Source organism: Petaurus breviceps, unplaced genomic scaffold (assembly GCF_028583685.1).
Source record: "Petaurus breviceps papuanus isolate PSGF00001 unplaced genomic scaffold, PetGlider_PUasm1.0 185, whole genome shotgun sequence".
NCBI lineage: Eukaryota > Metazoa > Chordata > Mammalia > Diprotodontia > Petauridae > Petaurus > Petaurus breviceps.
This window is the reverse complement of record NW_027185797.1, coordinates 36,041,334-36,064,130: the sequence shown is the minus strand read 5'-3', so window position 1 is coordinate 36,064,130 and position 22,797 is coordinate 36,041,334. Positions and strand designations below refer to the sequence as shown.

At 38.1% G+C, this 22,797-nt stretch overlaps 1 protein-coding gene across 8 annotated transcripts in view; it reads right to left on the bottom strand.

The window, feature by feature from the left end:
• LOC138161828 (paired mesoderm homeobox protein 2-like) overlaps positions 1-22,797 on the bottom strand; it is a 69,889-nt gene that overhangs the window by 30,349 nt on the left and 16,743 nt on the right. For 4 of the 8 annotated variants that reach the window (XM_069088797.1, XM_069088801.1, XM_069088796.1 and 1 more), the window contains one exon: positions 14,185-14,280. The exons of 2 other annotated variants lie outside the window; for them this stretch is intronic. In XM_069088797.1, the coding sequence (XP_068944898.1) occupies positions 14,185-14,280 (96 nt within the window). Of the gene's footprint in view, positions 1-11,650; positions 11,727-14,184; positions 14,281-15,325; positions 15,453-22,797 lie in introns of all 8 variants that reach the window. 2 more of the 8 variants (XM_069088805.1, XM_069088798.1) reach the window with 2 other exon arrangements.

Here is a 22,797-nt window from a genome sequence, read left to right as displayed (position 1 = left end):
TAAATTTTATTGATATATTTTGTTCTTACATCATCTGCATTTTCCATTCTAGTCCTCTGCAATGGACTCCTTAAGAACTAGCCTTTATAATAAAGAGAGGGTTAGCAAAACTAACCAACATAAGAAAAATTCCCAGTGTATTACATGCAATATTCCACAACCATGATCCCCCAGCTCTGCAAAGAAGGGGAGGGAAGTGTCTCTGCTTATCTCTTCTTTGAAATGCAGCTTCAGCAACACAATTTCACAGCATCTATTTCAACAGTTTTGTTGTTCTCATTTCCAATGACCTTGATGGCATCACTGTTCCTGGTTTTGTTTCCTATTAGTTCATGTAAATCTTTTCTTGTTTCTGTTTTCATCACATAAAATGTTTCTTACACAAAAGTAATATTCCATTACATTCATTTACCTCAATTTATTTATTCATCCCCAATCATAGGTATGGATCTACATCATTTCCAGTTCTTTCTTACTAAAAAAAAAGGGGGGGGGGAAATATTCGCAATGGTCAAGTTGGATTTATTCTGTGAAGGAAAGGATTTTTCATTTTATTATTATTCACTAATATTATTATTCTTCACATTTCATTATTAGGAAAGGCGTTAACACAGTTAGGCATAATAAAAAGGAAAGCATTCCAAAACCTAAAGATTATATCAGAAGATGTAGAAGAAGCCTTTGACAAAGGCTTTCATTTATGCAAAAACAAACAACCAAACCAAAAAAAAAAAAAACCAAAACCACCACCACAACAACCTACAAAGTATAGGCACTGAGGGAACTTTAAAGAATATGATCAGAAGTATCTTTCTAAAACCAAAAGCCATCATTGTATGCAATGGGAAAATACTGGAAGCATTCCCAATAGAGGAATAAAACAAGACCATCCGTCACAGATCTAGAGGTGCTAGGAAGGACAGCAAGACAAAAGGAGGACAGTAAAAGCGTAATAAAGATAAACAAGGAAGTGAGACAAAATTATCCCAATTTGCTGATGACTTGATGGTTTACTTTAAAAAGTCCCAGAGAATCAGTAAAGAGATATAATAACTTTAGTAAAGCTGCAGGTTACAAAATTAACCCACAAAAATAAAAAAAATTTCCATACAGCAATAACAAAATACAGGAAACAAAAACAGAACGTAATTTCCCATTGAAAATAGTTGCAAAATGAATAAAGTATCTAGGAGTCAATCTACCAAACATTAACATATACAAATACAATCACAGTAGACTGCCTGCCACAATGGCTGCCTGAAGATAGAACCTGTACTACTACATATCAGACTAGCAAAACCCTGAAATTCACACAAAACTGAATAATGAACAAGATATCCAATTAGAAACTGAACAGTAGAAGCAAGCGTGGGGGTTCCACTGAGGAAGGGCCAGGGTGGAAAGAAAGCCCAAAGTGGAGGACCTGGAAAGTTCCAGGAATGAGAACACAGTAGGCAGCACCCAGTCTGTGAAACTCTAAGTCTGGGCGTTCTGTAGCAGAACAGTGCCCTAACAGATCCATAAGATGCTAAGTGACCGTTGTTCTATTAGGCAGAGTAGAATGTTAACCCCAAAATTATATTTTAATAGACTGTGACCATTTCCTTATTCAAAATTCTTATAAATGGTACTATGTCAGTTTTATATTTCTCTAAGATTAACATGCTTGAATTTAGAATTATGTTAAATCAACCAAAATTGTTATTGGCAGAATTGTGTAAGCAGAATACAGTATTAGTGATTTTCTTCCTCAACACTTGCTATTTTTCATAATTAGGGTGTATAATAAAAATACAAAAATGTGGAGGAAGGGGTGAGAGAGAGTAGGTATCTGATGAACCTCACCCTGAAATGGAAAAGGGAAGTTGAACACATACATACAAGAATTTGGTAAGGAAATCCATCAAACTCAAACTCAACAGGTAAAGAAGAGAAGACAGAGGTAGAGTTAAGAGGAAAGATAATAAGATGGAGTAAATAGGCACAAGCAAAATCAACTTTCTCATCCTGAAGGCAGTAAACAGTCCACTCCCCAAAGGACCAGAATCTAAGAGAGTACTTTCAATTGCTGCTTACAATGGTAAAATGACTGAACAAACCATGGTATATGGGTGGATTATATATATTGCAATACAAGAAATGACAAATGGGTCAATTTCAGAGAAGGCTGGATAAATAATGTGAACTGATGCAGAGTGAACACAACCAGAACAATTTATGCTAGGACAGCAACAATGTAAAGAAAATTAACTTTGAAATACTTAGGAATGCTGAGCACCTTAAAGACCAATCAGGTCACTTCTGAGGAAAAGTCATCCACCTCCTGCGTCAGTCAATAAACATTTATTTTTTTTTTTTAAAGCAATCAGGGTTAAGTAACTTGCTCAAGGTTACACAGCCAGTTATTTCTGGGTGTGGTGCTGAGTATCTGAGCCCAGATTGGATCCCCAGGTCATCCCAACACTGGGGCCAGTGCTCTTACTCGCTGAACCACCTGGCCACCCCTAAGCAATTGGGGTTAAGTAACTTGCTCCAGGTTACACAGCCAGGTGTTTCTTGGTGAGTGCTAAGTGTCTGAGCCCGGATTCGATCCTCAGGTCATCCCGACACTGGAGCCAGTGCTCTTACTTGCTGTGCTAATTTAAATATCCATGTGCCAGGCATTTGCCAGAAACTGGGAAGACAAAAAAGGGCAACAGCCAATGCCTGCCTTTGAGGAGCTCCCAACCTAATAGGGAAGACAACATGCAAACAACTACACAACTAGATGGATCTGTTGCTTTTGCTTATTTGTTACAAGGATTTTGTTAGTTTTTGTCTTTCTCTAGGTTTTTAACCAGGAGGGGAAAATGAGAGAAATGGGAAGGAGTAGCAATAGTGATACCAAAAAAGAAAGCCATTATAACTTTTTTCATGCACATAAGAGAACAGACAGAAGCACAAGTAGGGCAGTTTTGAAAGTAATGCATGTAATTTATTATATATATATATATATATATATATATATATATATACACATATATATATAGTTTTTTCTAAAGCAAGTAGTATAAAATGGAGACTTACAATTTCACACAGAATCCACTTTTGTATGCTGCTCTGTATATGGAATTTTTTTTTGTTTTAAATTAGGATGAAAAACTTGAATAATACAATTATAAAGTTTTTAAAGAAATAAAGAACTTCAATGACTTTAGAAATAATCTAGTCACACAATGTATCAATCTCCAAACTGGAAGGCCATATAGTTGATACAACTAAACAAGAATCCTCTTTATTACATATCACCAGTCCTCTGGGAACCCAACCCCACACAAAGAAGACCGCTCCAGTTTTGGATAGTGCTGATTATTAGGACATCTTCCCTAAAATCAAGCTTAAATTTGTCTTTGTGCAACATTCCCACCTTATTCCTAGCTTTTCTCTCTGGTCAAGCTAGACATGCCTACTCCCTCCTTCTGAAATATGACAGCTATTATGATCCAGAAGCTTACCAGGAAGAAAGTCCTAATGCTTTCACTAATTCTCATATGACATAATCATGAGGTACTTTTACAGCTTGGTTGCCTTTCTCTGGAAAGTCTTCAGTTCACTGATGCTTTCCCTAAAATGTAGTGCACAAAACAAACATAACATTCAAGATATGAATATTATGAGAATAATCAAGAGAATAAACTGGATCTATCAACTCTCTGCTCCTAGAATACACTGTTTTCTGGACTAATATATCGCACTACTGACCCTAAGTGAGTCCATCCTCCAGAAAACCTCTGAGATCAAACAGCTATCACATCCAATGTAAGTCTTCCCCTAGAAGTTCTCCAGGATGAAAATCCTAAGATCCTTCAGCAATCCTCATGAGCTCGAGGTACCTCATGACCATGTTTGCACACTCCTCAAGATTTCCTACATTCACTATGTTGTTTTCTGTAAAGGAGAATGACATTTCTATTGGAAACTTGTGGGGGTGGGGGGAGAATTACTAACAAGAAGTTAATAGATGAAATTAAATAAGAAAAAGGAGAAGATCTATTTGCCCTTCACGAATTCAAGTTACCTGGTCTATAAGAACTACATCTATGGACAATGAAAGAATTAACTATTTGGGAAGACAATGTCAGTAATAGTTAGAGCTAGTAAAACAGGAAGGGTATCACAAAATTAAAGAAGGGCAAATGTTATTCCAATTTTCAAAAAACAGAAGAGTCTGCAATCTTTAAGTCAGAGTTTAACTTCAGTTCCTGGTAAAATCCTAGAAAGAATTAATAAAGTGATGATTGGTATATGGAAAGCAATCAAAACAAGTCGACATGACTTGATCAGTAACAGGTGATTCTAAACGAACCTTATTTCCTACCACACAGGACTGTTGTGAGGATCAAATCAGATGAGTTTAATATACATAAAGTTCTTTGCAAACCTTAAAGCATTATATAAATGCTAGGTATTATTATTATTCACAAGATTACAAAACTAGTTACCATAATGGAGATATTGTGGATATATTTTACCTAGATATTAACAAACCTTTTCAAACTATCTCATCCTTTTTCTTGTGGAGAAGATGGTGAAATATGTATTTGATTATAAAATAAGTGGCTGTCTTCAGAACTGGTTGAACGGTTGGACTCAATTGTAGTTCCACTGGCAACATCGTAAGTCATCCTGTGGAGTGCCCCAGAGATCTGTATTTTGCCCAGTGCTGCTTGTTTTTATTAATGACTTACAGGTATAGGTGATATGCTCTTCAAATGAGACAAAACTGGGGAGGATATCTAATTCACTGAATGACGGAGTTAAGATTAAAAATGATGTCATGCTAGAGTACTGGACTAAATCTACTTGGAAAAAAATAGAGGGCCTAAACTAAAGTCTTATACTCGGGTACAAAACTACCCATTATTTCATAAGTACAAGATGAAGAAGAAAAGTTAAAAAGTAATAGTTACGAAAAAGATTTAGACAATTTGGTTTGACTTCCAGAAATGAAGTGTATTCTGTGAACAACAGATCTCACGGGGAAAAATGTGTTCCGTTCTGGGCACGACAACTTAAGAAAACTTGATAAATGTGAGTACCCTGAGAAGGGCAACTAGGATGGCAAAGAGGCCTTGAGTTCATGTCATATGTGGATCAACTGAAGTGAATGGACACATTTGTCCTAGATATGAGAAAATTCCTGGGGACGTGACAGCCAACCTCAAATATCTGAAGTGTCATTATGAGGATGAGGAATTGTTTTGTTTGGCCTCAGAAGGCAAAATCAGGAGCAATGAGTGGAAGTTGCAAAGAGGCTAATTTAGTCTCAATGTAAAGAAAAGCTTCTTAATACCTGGAGTCATCTCCAATACGGAATGGGTTCCCTCAAGAAGTGACAGATTTACCCTTCCTGAGGATCTTCAAGCAGAGGAAGGATAACCATCTGTTGGGTAGGAATTCCTTTTGTGAAATGGTCAGACTAGAGCAGGGGTGGGGCTTCAAGGCCATAGGTTCCCCACTGCTGGAGGAAGGTATTCTACACATCCCTTCCAACTTTCAAATTCTGATTCTCTAATTACATTAAAAAAATTTCACCTGTTCACTCTTGTGCTCAGAAAGATGTATATTCAGCTGAATCAGATTAGAACTTTGGGTGAAGGATTTCCCACATTGATTGCATTCAAAAGGTTTCTCTCCAGTATGACTTCTCTTAGCATAAGATCCTCCCTAAAGCTGAAGCCTTTTCCACATTCATGGTATTGAAAGGGTTTCTCTTCAGTATGAACTCTCTTATGTTTAGTAAGATGTTTGTCCCCGTGAAAGTACTTCCTACATTTATTCCATTCCAAGGGTTTCTTTCCAGAGTGAATTCTCTCCACTATACATTCTCTTATGCTCAGTATGCCAGGTACACCAGGTAAAGAAATCCCCACATTCATTACACACAAATGGTTTCATCCCAACATGAATTGTCTGATGCATAATAAGGGAGCTTCTCTAGCCAAAGGTTTTCTCACATTCATTAATGTCAAAGGGTTTCTTTGCTCCAATGTGAATTTTATTACGTCTGTAAGTTGTGTATAGCAGGTAAAGGATTTCCCACATTAATTATGGTCAAACGCTTCCTCTTCAGTATAAACAATAAGAGAGCTACACCCATTAAAGGATTTTCCACATTCCCTACATGCATAAGTTTTCTTTCCTATATCAATTCTCTTATGTTTAGTAAGGTTTCCTTTTTTGGTGAATAATTTCCCACAGTGATTACATTCAAAGAGTTTATCTTCTGTATTAATTCACTGATGTACAGTAAAGTACAAACTTGCACTAAAAGTTTTCCCACACCAATTACTTACAAAGGAATTCTTTGTTCCTATGTGAATTCTCTTATGTTCAATAATGTTTACCTTAAGAGTAAATGAGTTCCCATGTTCATTAAATTCAAAGGATTTCTATGCAGTATGAATTCTCTTATGTTCAATAAGGTTTCCTTTCTGGATGAAAGATTTCCATATCTATTACATGGAAAGAGTTTCTCTCCAGTATGAATTCTCTGATGTGCAGTAAAGAATTTTGTCTGAAGGTTTTCCCACATTCATTACAATTAAAGGATTTCTCTCCAGTATAAATTCCCTGATATGTAATATATTAAGAACTGTCTGAAGGCTTTTCCCCACTCACTACAAAGAGTTTTTCTTGTGTATGTATTCTCTAATGTACAGTAAGAATTAAACTTTGACTGAAGACTTTGCCACATTCATTACATTCAAAGGGTTTTTCTCTTGTAGCTATTATTTGATATAGAGTAAGGGATTTCCATCTGCTAACACACTTTCCAGATTGATGCCTATCAAGAGATTTCTCTCCAGTATGGATTCTACGATGATTTTTATGGGCTTTTCTGTCTCTGAAGAGTTTGCCACATTTATTACAGTCATATAGTTTTTCCTTAGTATTCATTCTATGAGACTGAATAAGGTCCTCTGAAGAGTAACTGACTGACTTCCTGCTTATATTATATTTACAAATCTTCCTCCTGGAAAAAAAAAAAAAACCTATCATGTTTCTAAAGACTGTTTAAAATTCTTTTCATGTGAATCACATTCCTGTAGATTTTTTCCCAAATAAATACCCTGTTGTAGAAAAAGGATTGAAACTTCTCAAACTGAAACTTCTTCCAAACATATCATATTCACAGGCACTAAACTTAGAAGTTTTCCTCTCCATGACTGTCTCTTGCCTGGTTGTACTTTTTTTACTCCACTCTAACATCATATTCCCAGGTTTCTCCCAAACTATAATCCCAAGGATTATCTGTCTCAGCTCTTGCCTTGGATGATTTGTCCAGAGAAATGCCCTGCTTTGGAGCTGACTCCATTATTTCACAGCTGTTCTCCTGACTAAGGAATTCTGAAAGAAAAAAAAATCAATTTCTACTGTTCTGCGTCTTGGGAAAAAGGAAACTGTTTTATACTAACTTTTTTATTCTGCTTTCTCTCCCAAGGAAAGAGATGAACAATTTTGAAAAGACCAACCAAATACCATTAACAATGCAATGTGAGAAAAAAAAATGGGGCGGCCAGCTGGCGCAGTGAGTAAGAGCGCTGGCATAGGGAGACCCAGGATCAGTTCTGGCCTCAGATACTTGGCACCCACACAAAATAACTGGCCATGTAACCTTGAGCAAGTTACTTAACCCCAATTGCTTAAAAAAAAACCAATGCAATGTGATGTTCAACATACACAAGGAGATAATAAAAACTTCACCTTACTTCTTAAAATGAGGTTAAAGATCTAGTGCTGAATGTTCCAGGGCACTAAAGTCCCTGCAGATACCACAGAAACATTATTAATCATCTTTATGTAACAAGGTAAAAACAATTATTACATTTTTTTTAAAAAGAGAAATTTTATTCCAGAAAATAAAGATAGATAACCCTGATGTCAATCCTTGGCAAAAATTTACAATCTTATCAAACATATTTTTATAAGCAACAATAAAACAAAATATTGGACTTCCAAATTAAGAAGGCAATGTGAAAGGGCATAGAAAAGTCTTTCTTCCACTTATTTGAACTGATAAACTCCGAAAGATAAATGATAAAGAAAACTGAGAGATATAGACAAAGACACAGAGACAAAGAGAAAGAGGGGGAGAGAGAATTAAATTACTCCATCCAGTCCAGAACTGTAAAAAAAAAAAAAAGTCAGAAGTTAACAGAGTGGTAAAGAAGGGGGTCATCAAGGAAGTCAGCATGAGCATAGGTAAATTTGGAAGATGATGGAGGTGAGGAGAAGAACCTTGCCAAGGAAAACAGTACGATAAAATGGACAGATGCCAGCAGAGTTACAGAAAAGGGCTGTACTAGGGGAAAGAATTCAAGTTCCCACAAATGTCCCTGAAGCTAGTTAGCCATCATTCTGAGCAGGAAGGTCAAAAGTTTGATTCTTTCAGGGACTTGAAGCCAGATTTGACCCTGCCCTGTCAGAAGAAAGGCAGAGACAGAACCAGTCCACATATATCACAGTAATGGGAGGTAGTCATGTGCACTTCTTAGGACACTGTGAACCACAGCAATAAATAGTACCAACTCAGCACCTTGGGGAGTACCCCAGGGTCTGTGGAGGCTAAAGGAGTTGGAGAGAAAATAAACTCCCAGATGAGAGTTCACACAAGGAAATGAACACAGAATCCAACATACTACAAAGCAGCAATCATAAAAATGATTTGGTGCTGAGCTAGGGAGAGGTAAAGACAAAAATTGCTAGGAAAACTGGAAAGTAGATGTGCAGAAATTAGGTTTGGACCAACACCTCACACAACATACTAAGATAAGCTCCAAATAAATATGTGATTTAGTTATAAAAGTTTACATCCTAAACAAATCAGAGGAAAAAGGAAGAAATTGCTATGGATAGGAAAAGAGTTCATATACAGAGAGAGAGGATCAGAGAAGATAAAATGGAAAATTCTGATTGATTATACAAAATTAAGAGGATTTTACAGAAAGAAAACCAATGCTGTTAAAATTAGAAGGGAGACAGTTCACTGAAAAACACATCTTTGCAAAAAATTCTCTTATAAAGGTCTCATTCAAGATATATAAGCCATATGAAAAAAGTGCTCCAAATCACTAATAATTAGAGAAATGCAAGTTAAAGCAACTCTGAGCTTCTATGTGAAACCCACCAAAGGTGGCCAAATGATGTACTGGATGGAACACTGAACCTGGAGTCAAGAAAAACTGAGTTAAAAACCAGCTTCCAGCTTTCCTAGTGACCCTGGGCAAGTCGCTTAGCCTGTCTGCCTCAGTTTTTTCACCTATGCAATGGAGACCTACCTGCCAGAGCCATTGTGAGAATCAAATGAGATATTTGTAAAGAGCTTTGCAAACCTTAATGCACTAAATAAATGTTTACTATTATCACCATCATTATCAGATTGACAAATAGGAAAATGGCAAATGCTGGAGAGGTTATGGGAAGACAAGTACATTAATACACTGTTGAAGCTTTCGTTAGTCTAGCCATTCTAGGAAGTAACTTCGAACTATACACCAAATGTCACCAAACTATGAATACCATATGGCTCATCGATACCACTAACACTGTATCCCAAAGAAATCAAAAAGAACAAAAGGACCCATATGCATAAAATATTTATAGTTAGCTCTTTTTGTGGTGGCAAAGAACTAACTATGAGATGACCACTTAATAGGGAATAGTTAAACATATTAAGGTATATGAATGGAACAGAATATTGTTACATTGTAAGAAATGGTAAAAGGCACAGTTTTCAGAGAATCTTATGAAGCCTTGTATAAACTGATATAAAGTGAGCAAAATAAGGGCAATTATTCATATAATAACAACACTGTAAAGACAAACTATGAAAGACTTAAAAATTTCATCAATTCAATAATCAATCATAATTCCAGAGGAAAGATAATGAATTGTAGAGTGAGGTAGTAAGACTTAAGGTGAAGAATGAGACACATTTTCAAACATGGGAAACATGGGAAATGTTGGAATTTGTTTTGCCTAAGTATGAATATTTGTCACAAGGGTTTGGGCTTTCTTTTTTTCTTTTTCTTCACTAACAGGAGGTAGGAGGAAAAGAAAATCAATGTTAGTTAACTGAAAAAAAGGAAAAGAAAAGTTACATTTAAAAAAATTTAATAGAGTTCAATGTAACCAGAACCCATAATGGTCTACTAGGAGAAGAAGATGGAAGCCAGGAATTGGGACAGATGGTATGACCTAATATCATGAAGCCCTGCATCAGTCTCAGATCCAGAATAGCTGTTTGTCACCTCTGTCTTCACCCTTAAAACTTCCCAGAGAGACCCTCCTTAAGGCTTAGACCAGGTTACCCTCCCATGGTCTCTATCTTTTACCCCCTGAGATTTCCCACGGAGCCCAATGTCAAATCCAGACCCCTAGAATGAGGTCCTTAGCCCTTAGCTCTAGATACTTCCCAGGAAGCTTTGCCCCTCACCCAGGTGACCCACATGTGGTCTCTTCACTCCAGAAACCTCCCAGGGAGTACAATTAACTCCAATTTTACATAAATTGTTTGCAAAAAGAAGAGAAAGGTAGCACACTATTAAACTCTGTCCATGAGAAAAATATGGTCCTGATACCTAAACCACAAAGAGATAAAGCAGAAGAAGAAAACCTTGCAACAACACTGAAACTAATATTAGCAAAGAATTTACAAGATTATACACTATGTCCTGGTAGGATTTATATCAGGAAAGATTTATTCCATATTAGGAAACTATAAATAAAATAGAATAATTAACGAACTTTAATTACATGATTATATCAACAAATATAGAAAAAACATGAGAAATGTAACATGCTTTTATGTTTAAAATATTAAAGAAAATCTGAGTAAATGAATTGTTCCTTATTAAGGTAAACAGTTTCTATCCAAAAGCTAAGGTTATCTGTAACAGAAAAACACTGAGAATGTTTCCAACAAGACCAAAGATAAAAGCAAAGTTGCACATTATTATGCATTATTTAACAGTCTAGAAATACTATCTCTAATAAGACAAGAAGAAGAAATTGAGGGAATAAAGACCAAAAGAAGAAAATTATTACTCTTTATACTTTAGCTTCTCTACTCTCTATATATTGCCAACAAAACCCAATAGAAAGAAACTGAAAAATGTATAAAATACCTGGTAATCCACCTATCAAATCATGCATAGAAGCTATATGAATACAACTAAAAAAGCACTCTACTGAAACAATTGGAGAGAGAATAAACACTTATAAAAATGGCAATGCTACCTAACTTAATATGCATATTGAATGCCATACCAATATAACTTGGAAAGCATAGATAGAACTAGAAACACTAGAACGGACCAAACGGAAAACAATGACTCAAAGAGACGATAAAACATATTAAAACAAAATCAAAATACAGAAAAACGAAAAAAGTGTGTGTAGATAGATACATACATACACACACATACACACCCCTACCTTATTAGTTATTCATGTACTTTATATACATACATAAATACATATGCATGTATGCGGTGTGTATGTATGTGGACATATATACATGTGCGTGCGCATTCACACACATGTGTATGTATGTACATGTCTGTGTATATACATATATACACAGAGAAAGATAATCAACACCTGTTACCTTCTGAAACCCCCAAATGAAAACTCCCAGGAATGTCATAGCCAAAATCCAGAGCTTCCAGGTCAAAGAAAAAATACTGCAAGAAGACAGAGAGAAAAAAATTCAAGTACAAAAGAACCACAGTCAAAACACACAAGACTTGGTAGTTACCACTTTAAAGAATAAGAGAGCTTAGAATATGATACTCTAAAGTGAAAAACATAAATAAAGACTTATACCTAAAGATAACTTACCCTGGAAAACAGTAAAATCCTACAGGTAAAAAAATTGCAACAGTGAACTTTAAAGCATTCCTGTCAAAAGAAGAGAACTGAGTCGAAACAATGAAATGCAAACACAGGAATTAAGGGAAAATCAGAAAGGTAAATACATTTGAGTATGTGAAAGGGGCTATATGATGAAGTACTTCTATCCTAATGGGGAAAATAAACATGTGCCCCTCCATAAAGTCGTCAGGGCTCATACACTGAATTAAAGCAAGACAGACGGGGGCGGGGCGGGGCCGGAATGTTGTACCATCCTGATGGCCTTGAGAAGAAAGAAAAGGGAAGCCAAACAGATAGCAGGGAAGAATGAAAGGGAAACATGTGCTACTCTCACATAATCAAGGTATGTGAGATCAAGAATATATGTAAAAATATGGAGGGGTGGGGAGAAAGAGGCATGACATGAAACCTCACTTTTATCAGAAATAGACAAACACACACAGAGTTTGGCATAAAAACATGTAAAATTCAACAGGGAAACAGGAATGACCAAGTGTAGGAAAGGCAGGGACTTAAGACTGAAGGATAGGATTGGTAAGGCATTACTCTTAAAGCAAACAAACTCCATGGTAGGAGAATAGATCACAAAAAGGGGAATAATTAAAAGGAAATAACTCCAATGACAGAAAAGAAATCCTGTAAGCAATTAGGAGAAAGACCTTCAAATATAAAGGAAAGGAAATTCAAATAACACAACTATTCTGCACCCATCAAAAAACATAAGAGGGCCCAAAGTGACCTGAAAATCTGGGTCTAACCATAAATGAGAACAGATGGGCTTTCAATAAAAGGAGGCATTCAAAACATTCTTAGAAAAAAAATCAAATCTCGAGAAATTATTTGCTTCTTCCAGAACCCAAACAACAGAAATACAAATAGAGCAACTAAGGATAACAACAATATAACAACAGGGAAACCTTTAAGCTGTTTCTTTCTAAATGTGTGTGAGTAGATGAGGGACGTCACATAGACATCAAATAGAAGTTATGGTGGCCCGAAACATGGGACTAAACCTCACGACACCCCATCTGCAAGTGAATCAATGTTTTTTGCAAGATTACATTACTGAAGGGGGACTGAAAAAGGGGGAAAGAAAAGGGAAAATGTGATTAACTGCTGAGAAGGGGTACCATTAATGAATGCTCATATGAGAGAAAAGATATTCTATACACAGAAATGGAGATATTACAATGGATATGATGTGCAGGGGGAACACTCATCCTGCCTTAGGGGAAAAGGAATCATAGCTTCTGAGGAAAACCATAAAAACCCACTCAGAAGAGTGAGTATGGACCCAGGAAAAGACTTCAAGTCAAATAAGGAGAAAACAAGACAAAAAAAAAAAAGGGATTTGTACTTGGCTCCAGAGGGTAAATCCAGGAACAATCAGTGGACATTGTAGACAGGAATATTTCAACTTAGCACGAACAAAAATTTCCAACAATTTAAACTGTTCAAAAGAAGAATGATCAGCCTTGAGCAGTAATGGTCTTCCAATTAAAAGATATCTTCAAGGGAAAGTTGGATTACTATTTGTGAGATGCTATAGACAGTTGGACAAATGATCTCTAAGATCTCTTCCAACTGGTACATCTTGGAGTTTTCAAAAATAAAATGCCCTCTAAACTTCAAAGTAGGCTGCTATTGTTATGTAGTCAAAGATGATCTTAAAAAACATTTTCCACCCTTTCACTCTTCTGATGCTGGGTTCCTTTCTCCACCATTCCCTAGAAGCTTTCTCACCCTAGAAGATCCCTCCATTCCTACAATCTGTTCCTCCAATTGGTCAGTTCCTCCCACAACCACCATTTTAAGGAAGTATTCAGCTGACTACATGCACACCTTCATTCTTCTCCTGGTTCCACTGATGACTCGCCAGACTTCTTTCTCCACCATTCCCCCATGTAGAACTTTCTCCTGTACCCCCCAACTCCTTTTTTGAGCTTTCTTTTATGTGCTGTCTTCCACAACTAGAATATAAGCTCCTTAGCTTGGGGACCTCAGATGACTCATTTCACCTTTTTTGGTCCATTTCCTCATTTCTAAAATGAGGGCGCTGGACTACATGATGTCTACACAGCTTTTAGATCTAATGTTTTGTGAATCTATGGCTTCTTGAGGTGAAGATGAATACATGGGAGTGAATGAAGGACATGAGCCTGGGAGACACTGAACAACACTCCAGGTCCAACACTACAAAAGGACATTTCCCCCTTAAAAATGGGGGCTCAGCTGGGACTTCCATCTGCCTGGCTTTCACCTACTCACCCAGACAGGTGTCGCTGGAGTCTTTTCTGTTTGGCATCCATGGTGCTTCTCCTCTCTTCCACTGGAAGGTCACATCTGGTTTGGGAACTGGAAGCCCTGCTCATGGAAAATGATGTGGGAAAGTATTTTGTACAGTTATCTCAGAATTCAGGTCTCTGCCCTTCCTACTAGCTAGCATTCATATATAGCTATAAGGTTTGCACAGCTCTTCACATATGCTGTTTCATTTCATCCCCATAACAACCTGTGAGGCAGATGCTATTATCCCTATTTTACAGATAAGGAAACTGAGGTCAAGAGAGGTCAAGTGACTTGCCCAGGATCACACAACTCCTAAGTGTCTGAGGTAGGATTTGAACTCAAGTCATCCTGACTCCATCCAATCTGCCACCTTGCTGCCAAGAAGAAGCACATGTGATAAAGCAGAAGTCAGGAGAGAACTCGGTTCAAATTCCAACTGACAGTTAGTAGCTATGGGATTTAGGGCAAGTCACTTAACCTCTCTAAGCCTTGGTTTATTTATCTACAAAATGGGGACAAGAAGATGTATAGAACTTACCCTCCAGGATTGTTGTGATGATCAAATCGGATAATGTACAAAAAGCACTTTGCAAACCTTAGAGCTCTTCAGAAACGTCAGTTTTCATTACAAGTATTATTACCTTCCTTTAGCAGGAAAAAGGTGGGCTAAGAAGATCCAGAGGGATGCAGTAAGATTATCTGTGTATTATGTTCACAACAAGTAAGGGAAAGTGGGTTACAGAGTGAATTTGGTCTCAAAAAGTAAATTCATCTTTCATAATCTTCAGCAATCTGCTGTGGTGCATTAGGGGACAAACTCCGACCTAGTGGAACAAAGAACAGGGAAAGTACAGCCACAGGGGCAGAACTGGGAAGCTTGTGAAACTTATCTGTGGTACAAAGCAAACACCTTTCACCTGGGAACGGAGTAGAAACATCCTGTCTCTTGGTCGTAAGGGATTAGAGATCTCCTCATGTTATACCTCTTATGGAATATGCCTGAATACCAATGAATCACTCAAGAACTGGAGAAACTTCCATGTTGAGAATACAAAGACTCTTCCTCCCTCCCCATCCCATAATGTGCGGATTCTGAGTTACAGAGAAAAGTTGTCCTTACCCAGGGAGATGAGGTTCCTATAAATGTCCAGCATCACTTCTGTGTATAAGGCCCTCTGAGCAGGGCCCAGTTGCCCCCACTCTTCCCTGGTGAAGTCCACCGCCACATCCTTGAATGCCACTGATTCCTAAAACATCCAACACAATCCTGCTCAACCAAGGATATCTCCTACTACAAGACCTCCTTGGTAGTGGCAAGAGGTTGGTCATACGTATAAGGAGTGGCTCTTGAAGGGCACAACTACTTCAGGACTATCTAATACACATCTACCTCTGTACTGAATGGAGTGTATCTTGGAGCGTACTGTGTGCTAATCAAAAACACTATCTCCTCAAGCAAGTTACAAATGAATCATAACCTTCATTCTTAGCTTTGGACCTAGGTTCAAAACTGTAGGTAGTCAAGAAAACTAAGCAATTCCATTTTGTCTGTACTCCCTCTATTTTGTCCCTGCTTCTGTTTGTTTTGCAGCTATGGTCCTGTCTACAACCTTCCCTTTTGCTGACACAGCAAGTATTCAGAACAGTCCCACCTTTTAGGGTGGGTTACAAGAAACTGCTAACCTAAAGAACAGCCTTTCCTACTACAGGTCCCCAATCTTATCCCTAAGCCCCCAGCAACAAGCCCTATCCAGTCAAGAAGTGACTCATCCCTAATTTACCTCCTGCCCAATTAAAACCTATATAAGCCTTGTCCTTCTGTTCCTTCGAGGAGTCTCCGCCCACACTGGTGGGTCTCCCTCGCTGGTGAACTCAATAACCTCTCATTGGGTTCTAAACATTCTGGTTCTGGTTTTGGTTTACTCCAGCACCAACAATTTTACCCACAAAACCCACATCTATAATAAAGTCATTTGGTTCTCTTCAAACTACAGAAAAGAACAAAAGTAGGAAGCCGATATTCCCCACTAATCCGGCCCAAAGACAGCGTTATGAAACACAATTCACAGGTATAATTGGCCATAAGACTCCAAGAGTATGGAGGAAGTGAAGAATCTGACCCAAGCACAAAGACCGAAGCCAGAAAATGAAGCTAGTGATATGAATTAACAGAACAAAACACAATAAAAAAAAAATCCTACAGATGGAGAGAATTCTAACAGGTAAGTACAGAAGATGAAAATAAATAAAATAAATACACAAGTACAAGTAGAGCCTAAGAGAAAAAAACAGCTCAGCCACAAGGCCGATAAAAGTACAAGGAAGAAAGGACACAAGAAATGCAAAACTAAATCAGTGCTCTGGAGACCAAAAAAACACCCTAAAAAGTAAATAGCTTAGAACAGGTAGAAATTCTTATGAAAGTAGCATACACCTGAAAAATTCTAAGAAAGAAACAATAAGAACTCAACTTCATTAGACAATAAGAAATATTAGAACAAAGTAAAGAGTGAAAAAAATAGAAGAAAATGTTAGGTACCTACTATCAAAAACAAGTGATTTGGAAAACAGATTAAGGAGAAGAGTCTCAGAAACCATGACCAAAAAACAAAACAAAACAAACAACAAAAAAAAAAAAAAAAAAAAAAAACCCTGGACACTATAGTTTCAAGAAATCATTAAAGAAGCCTGCCCAAAACTGATAGAACCAGAGGGCAAAGCAAAAATAGAAATAATACATTACCTACTTTCTGGAAAAAAAAAACCCCAAAGTGAAATACATCCAGGAGTGTCTTAACTAAAACCCAGAGCATCCCGATCAAAGAAAAAATACTGCAAACACGAAAAAAGAAAAAAAAAAACTGAAGTGCTAAGGAACCACAGACAGGATCATACAAGACAAAGATGCAACTACTAGAAAGAAGAGAAAACATCAGAATATTTCAAAAGCAAAAAATAACAGCTTACAATTGCATGGTAAAAACAATATTTATCAGGTACCCTGGTCTAAAGGACAACAGCTCAGGTCTTGTCACTGCTGACAAGGCTTATCAGTCACCCAAGTACATAAATTAGGCCAGGCCACATGAATTCAGTGTCCTTCAGACTTGGCAGATATCACGGAGCCATAATAGTCACAGTACAACTCTCTGCTGACCAGACCTATTTCTACATAGAGATGTGAAGGAGCCATTTCAGGAGCCCACATGTACCAAAATCAAGTACTGTATTTTTTGCTGAGTAACCTTTCCATGTAAACCTTTTTGTTAAATGCTGTGTGTCCAGCCACTCCCTGATTTCATTCTAATCTTAAACCATAATGACCAGAATGACATGTGCCAAATCTAGCTTACTATATTTTGTGACAATCAAGGAAGAACTGGATCAACATGGCATTGGGGGGGAGAATGATTTGTCCGGTGTATATTCAATATATATTGTACTCAATAACCATGACCACTAATGGTCCTAGAAATGCCAGATTGCCAGCATATGGAGAAATGACAAGCACACATGACAGCTAAAGACATGGCTTTGTTCCTATGATGTGGTGAGGAGCTTTTACTTTAGGGAGCATGCTGTAAAGGGAGAGGTCACAAGTAAAAGTGGGTGTAATGGGGCAGGGACAAGGCAGAGAGAACCTGGGCTGGAAGGGAGAAAGACAGTCTCTGATCCAGAGGTTTCATTAGAAAATGGGTTAAATCAGTCATCAATGAACTCCCTAGGAAAAAAATCTCCAGGGCCAGATGGATTTATGAGTGAATTCTATCAAATATTTAAAGAACAATTAATTCCAATACTATATAGCCTATTTAGGAAAACTGGACAAGAAGGAGTCCTGCCAAATTATTTTTCTGAAGAGCGAAAACAGAGAAAGAAAATTACAGACCAGTTACCCAAATGAACAGAGATGCAAAAAATTTAAATAAAATATTAGGAAAAAGTTTACAGCAACTTATCATTAGAATAATACATTTTGATCAGGTAGGATTTATACCAGGAATGCAGGACTGGTTCAATATTAGGAAAACTATCAGCATAATTGATCATATCAAAATCAAAACTAACAAACTAAGGGGTGGCCAGGTGGCTCAGCAAGTAAGAGCACCAGCCCCAGTGTAGGGATGATCTGGGGATCGAATCCGGGCTCAGATACTTAGCACCACACCCAGAAATAACTGGCCGTGTAACCGTGAGCAAGTTAACCCCAACTGCTTAAAAAAAAACAACTAACAAACTATATGATTATCTCAGTAGATGCAGAAAGAGCTTTTGATAAAATACAACAGCCATTCCTATTAAAAACACCAGAGAGCACAGGAATAAATGGAACTTTCCTTAAAATGATAAGTAGCATCTACCTAAAACTTCAGCAAGCATTTTATGTAATGGGCATAAGCTAGATGCATTTCCAATAAGATCAGGGGTGAAACAAGGATGTCCATTATCACCACTGTTATTCACTATGATACTAGAAATGTTAGATTTAGCAGTAAGAGAAGGAAAAGAAATCAAAGAAATTAGAATAGGCAAAGAAGAAACTAAGTTGTCACTATTTGCAAATGATATGATGATATACTTAGAGAATCCTAGAAAATCAAGTAAAAAACTACTTGAAATAATAAACAACTTTAGCAAAGTTGCAAGACAGAAAATAAACTCACATAAGTCATCAGCATTTCTATAAATTACTAACAAAGCCCAATAGCAAGAGACAGAAAGAGAAGTTCCATTTAAAGTTAGTGTAGACATTATAAAATATTGGGGAGTCTACCTGCCGAGACAAACCCAGAAGCTATGTGAACACAGTTACAAAACACTTTTCACACAAAGTCAGATCGAAATAAGTGGAAAAACATCAGTTGCTTGCAGGTAGGCCAAGCTAATACAATAAAAATGACAATTCCACCGAAATCAATTTACTTATTCAGTGCCATACCAATCAAACTACCAAAAAATTATTTTATAGAGTCAGAAAAAATAATAACAAAATTCATTTGGAAGAACAAAAGATCCAGAACATCAAGGGAATTAAAGAAAAGAATGCTAGGGAAGGTGGCCTAGCCATACCAGATCCTAAATTGTATTATAAAGTGGGGCAAACATCAAAATTACATGGCACTAGCTAAGAAATAGAGGGGTAGATCAATGGGATCAGTTATGTACGCAAGACACAGTTGTCAATGATTATAGCATCTACTGTTTGATAAACTCAAAAACCCCAGCTTCTGATAGAAGAACTCACTATTTGACAAAAACTGCTGAGAAAACTGGAACATAGTATGGCAGAAAATGGGCATAGACCAATGTTGGACACTGTATACCAAAATAAAGTCCAAATGGGTACACAATTTAGGTATAAAGGCTGATAATATAAACAAATTAGGGGAGCGAGGAATAGTTTATCTGTCAGACTTATGGAGAATGGAGGAATTTATGACCAAACAAGAGATAGAGAACATTATGAAATGCAAAATTGATCATTTTTATTACATTAAATTGAAAAGGTTTTGCACAAACAAAATCAATGCTACCAAGATTAGGAGGGAAGCAGAAAACTGGGAATTTTTACAACTAGTGTCTCTAATAAAGGCCTCATTTCTAAAATATATAGAAAAGTGAGTCAAATTTACAAGAACACAACTGATAAGTAGTCAAAGGAAAAGAACAGGAAGTTTTCAGAGGAAGAAATTAAAGCTATCTATAGCCATATGAAAAAATGCTCTAAATTACTCTTGACTAGAGGGATGCAAATTAAAACAATTCTGAGGTACCACATCACACCCATCAGATTGGCTAACTTGACAAAACAGGAAAATGATAAATGTTGGAGAAAATGTGGGAAAGTTGAAACACTAATTCATTGTTGATGGAGCTGTGAGCTGAGTCGACCATTCTGGAAAGCAATTTGGAACTATGCCCAAAGGGCTATAAAAATATGCATACCCTTTGACCTAGCAATACTATTTCTAGGACTGTATCCTAAAGAGATCATAAAAAATGGGGAAAAGACCCACCTGTACAAAAATATTTATAGTAGCTCTTTTAATGGTGGCTAAGAACTAGAAACTGAGGGGATGCCCATCAACTGAGGAATGGCTGAACAAGTTGTGTTATATGAATGAATACTATTATGCTATAAGAAATGATGAAAAACCTGGACTTATATGAACTGATGCTGAGTGAAGAGAGCAGAACCAGATTATACACAGTAATAATGGAATCCTAATAAATCTGCCTCAATCCCAATCTCCTAACTTCATTACAGACCCAGTCCCACTGAACAGCAGGCCCACTGTACCTACCTAGTCCCCCACCCCACCTCTGCCAATGTCCTATCTTCTTCCTATATGCCTCACTACTCACTAGAACAACAAGTTTGTCCCTGAATTCTTAGTTCCCACAGAAACAGCAGGTGTGTCCATGTGATGGGTACCCAGCTACTGCCTCTACCTAATCATTACCCCCAGACCCATTCCCACAGAAACAGGTGTGTTCTTGTACTCAACAACAATCACATCATCCCTCTAATCCAAGACAGGACCACAATACCTAACTATCTATCTTGACCAGACAGGACCACAATAGCTAGCCAACTGGAAGGCAGCATGACCAGAATGTTTAGGCACCAAACCATAGATGAGGCTCCTCCTCCATAACATAATCCCTTAAACTCCTCCTGTCTTTTTAATATTAATCATATTCCTATATCCTATATACATTTTGGTTGTGTAATCAGCATCTTTACCCTATAAAAATCCATCTTGCTTTCTCTGAAGTTGCTGGTTCCTCTTGAAATTTAGCCCATTTCATGAGAGGCATCAATCTCATAAATGCCTATACTTGGATTAGAGGTGGTCTGACTCTGAATTCTTTGTTTCACCACATGATGAAACTGCAATAGTTTTTGGGTGGGCAGAGTCCCCACATCAGCAGTTTTTGGCGTCCCTGGGTGGGCGAAGTCTCTAACTCTGACCTCCCCCTCCACGTGGAGCAGTCTCATTCAGACCCCCTCTGATCCAAAGGTAAGCCAATCTTTTTCCCTTCTCTTAGCTGGGAGGTCCTCCAAGCACCTAGGAAGGTTTATCTGGATCTCTTGGGTCATATTGCCCAAGGCCCTCCAGGTGGCAAATTCCCTCTAGACAGAGGACACTCGGCTTGGGAATTTTGCAGGGAGTTCTTTATGAACTCAATTCTTCATCCTTCAGTGGGATGCCACTGAAGAGATGAACGTGGCTATAGAAGTGATTGCCATAGGCTTACTGGCATTCAGTCCCAACTCCCATCCCATGGGATTATTAAACTGTAATAGTACCTGGTCTTTATATAATCTGGAAGACCAAGAAAAGTTATGGCTATCTGTGTTTTCTGTTCATATATGTGTCTGCATAAAAATCTCTGACACCTTGTAAGATTCAAAATGCAGGCAGCTAGAAAAGAAAAAATTATACCTGGGCTAGAAAGATGGATGGTCTCAAAGAAAAGTTGTTGGCAACCAACCCCCTCCCCCCCCCACTTCAATCCTCTCTTGCTATTTCCTTAGCTCTGGCCAAGTTCTGGAGGTGGAGAGACAGAAGGAAGAGAAAGGGGAAACTTCTCCCCTAAGGTCTATCTAAGAGAAAAGGGGGTCACTTCACTGATCAAAGAGAGGGAGGTTTCAAAATTGCACTTTGGAATAGGACTAGCACTTAACCCTTTCGTGGATCACAGAAAGAGAACTGTGCAACACCATTGGGAATATAGATTCAGGTAACTGAATTCATTCTGGATAATATTTGGCACTAAGATAAAACAAAGTTTTGAGCTCACCAGTATGGCGAAGAGGGTACTAGGTGCCACTGGATCTTTTCCAGAGTCCCACTCACCTTTACTGGAAGGTTCAAAGCTCTCTTTCAATGAGGTTTTAAAGGAGTAGACACAGAAGTAAAGTTTACTTAAGCAAAAGGATAAAATAAATAAATAAAAATCAACACACTAAGATACCCCTCCCTGCAGTCCTACCTCTGAAGTGGCTCAGGCTGTGGTGCCTTTTCACTGTGGTCCAGCTCTCACCAGACCAGGCCGCAGTGAAAAGTTAGAACCACTACAATTCTCCTCAAGCTCCCAGGTCTTCCCAGGCTAGGGCTACAGTGCCTTCTCCCGTCCTCCTGGCTCCGACTGAGCCAAGGCTTAGGGAAAAGTTAGAATGGGAGGGAATTTGAGTTAACCTCCCCACTTGGTAAAAGGAAGAAGGGGGGAGGCACAGCAGCTACACTGGGGCCCCACTAGCAACAGCCCTAGGCCCACGCTGTGAAGCCCACTCCTCTAGCTAAGCCCTGCATGTGGAGCTTGCCTGTCTGACTGGTCTCGGACTACGGGCCAATTCACTTCCAGCTGGCACAGAGTGGATGCCAGGCCAGACTCGCCCATCATGCCCTGGATGTGGTCTAGGCTCAGCTCCCCAGGACCCACTGAGACCAGGACAGCTCAGTGCCCCTTTCAGCCTGAAGAACCTAGGGAAGCGGAGGCCTCGGACCCTTGTCCCAAAAGAACTTGGGCCCGGCTCTTGGAGGGGGGAGATGGAACCTAACAAAGCTGCCCGCCGATCTTCCA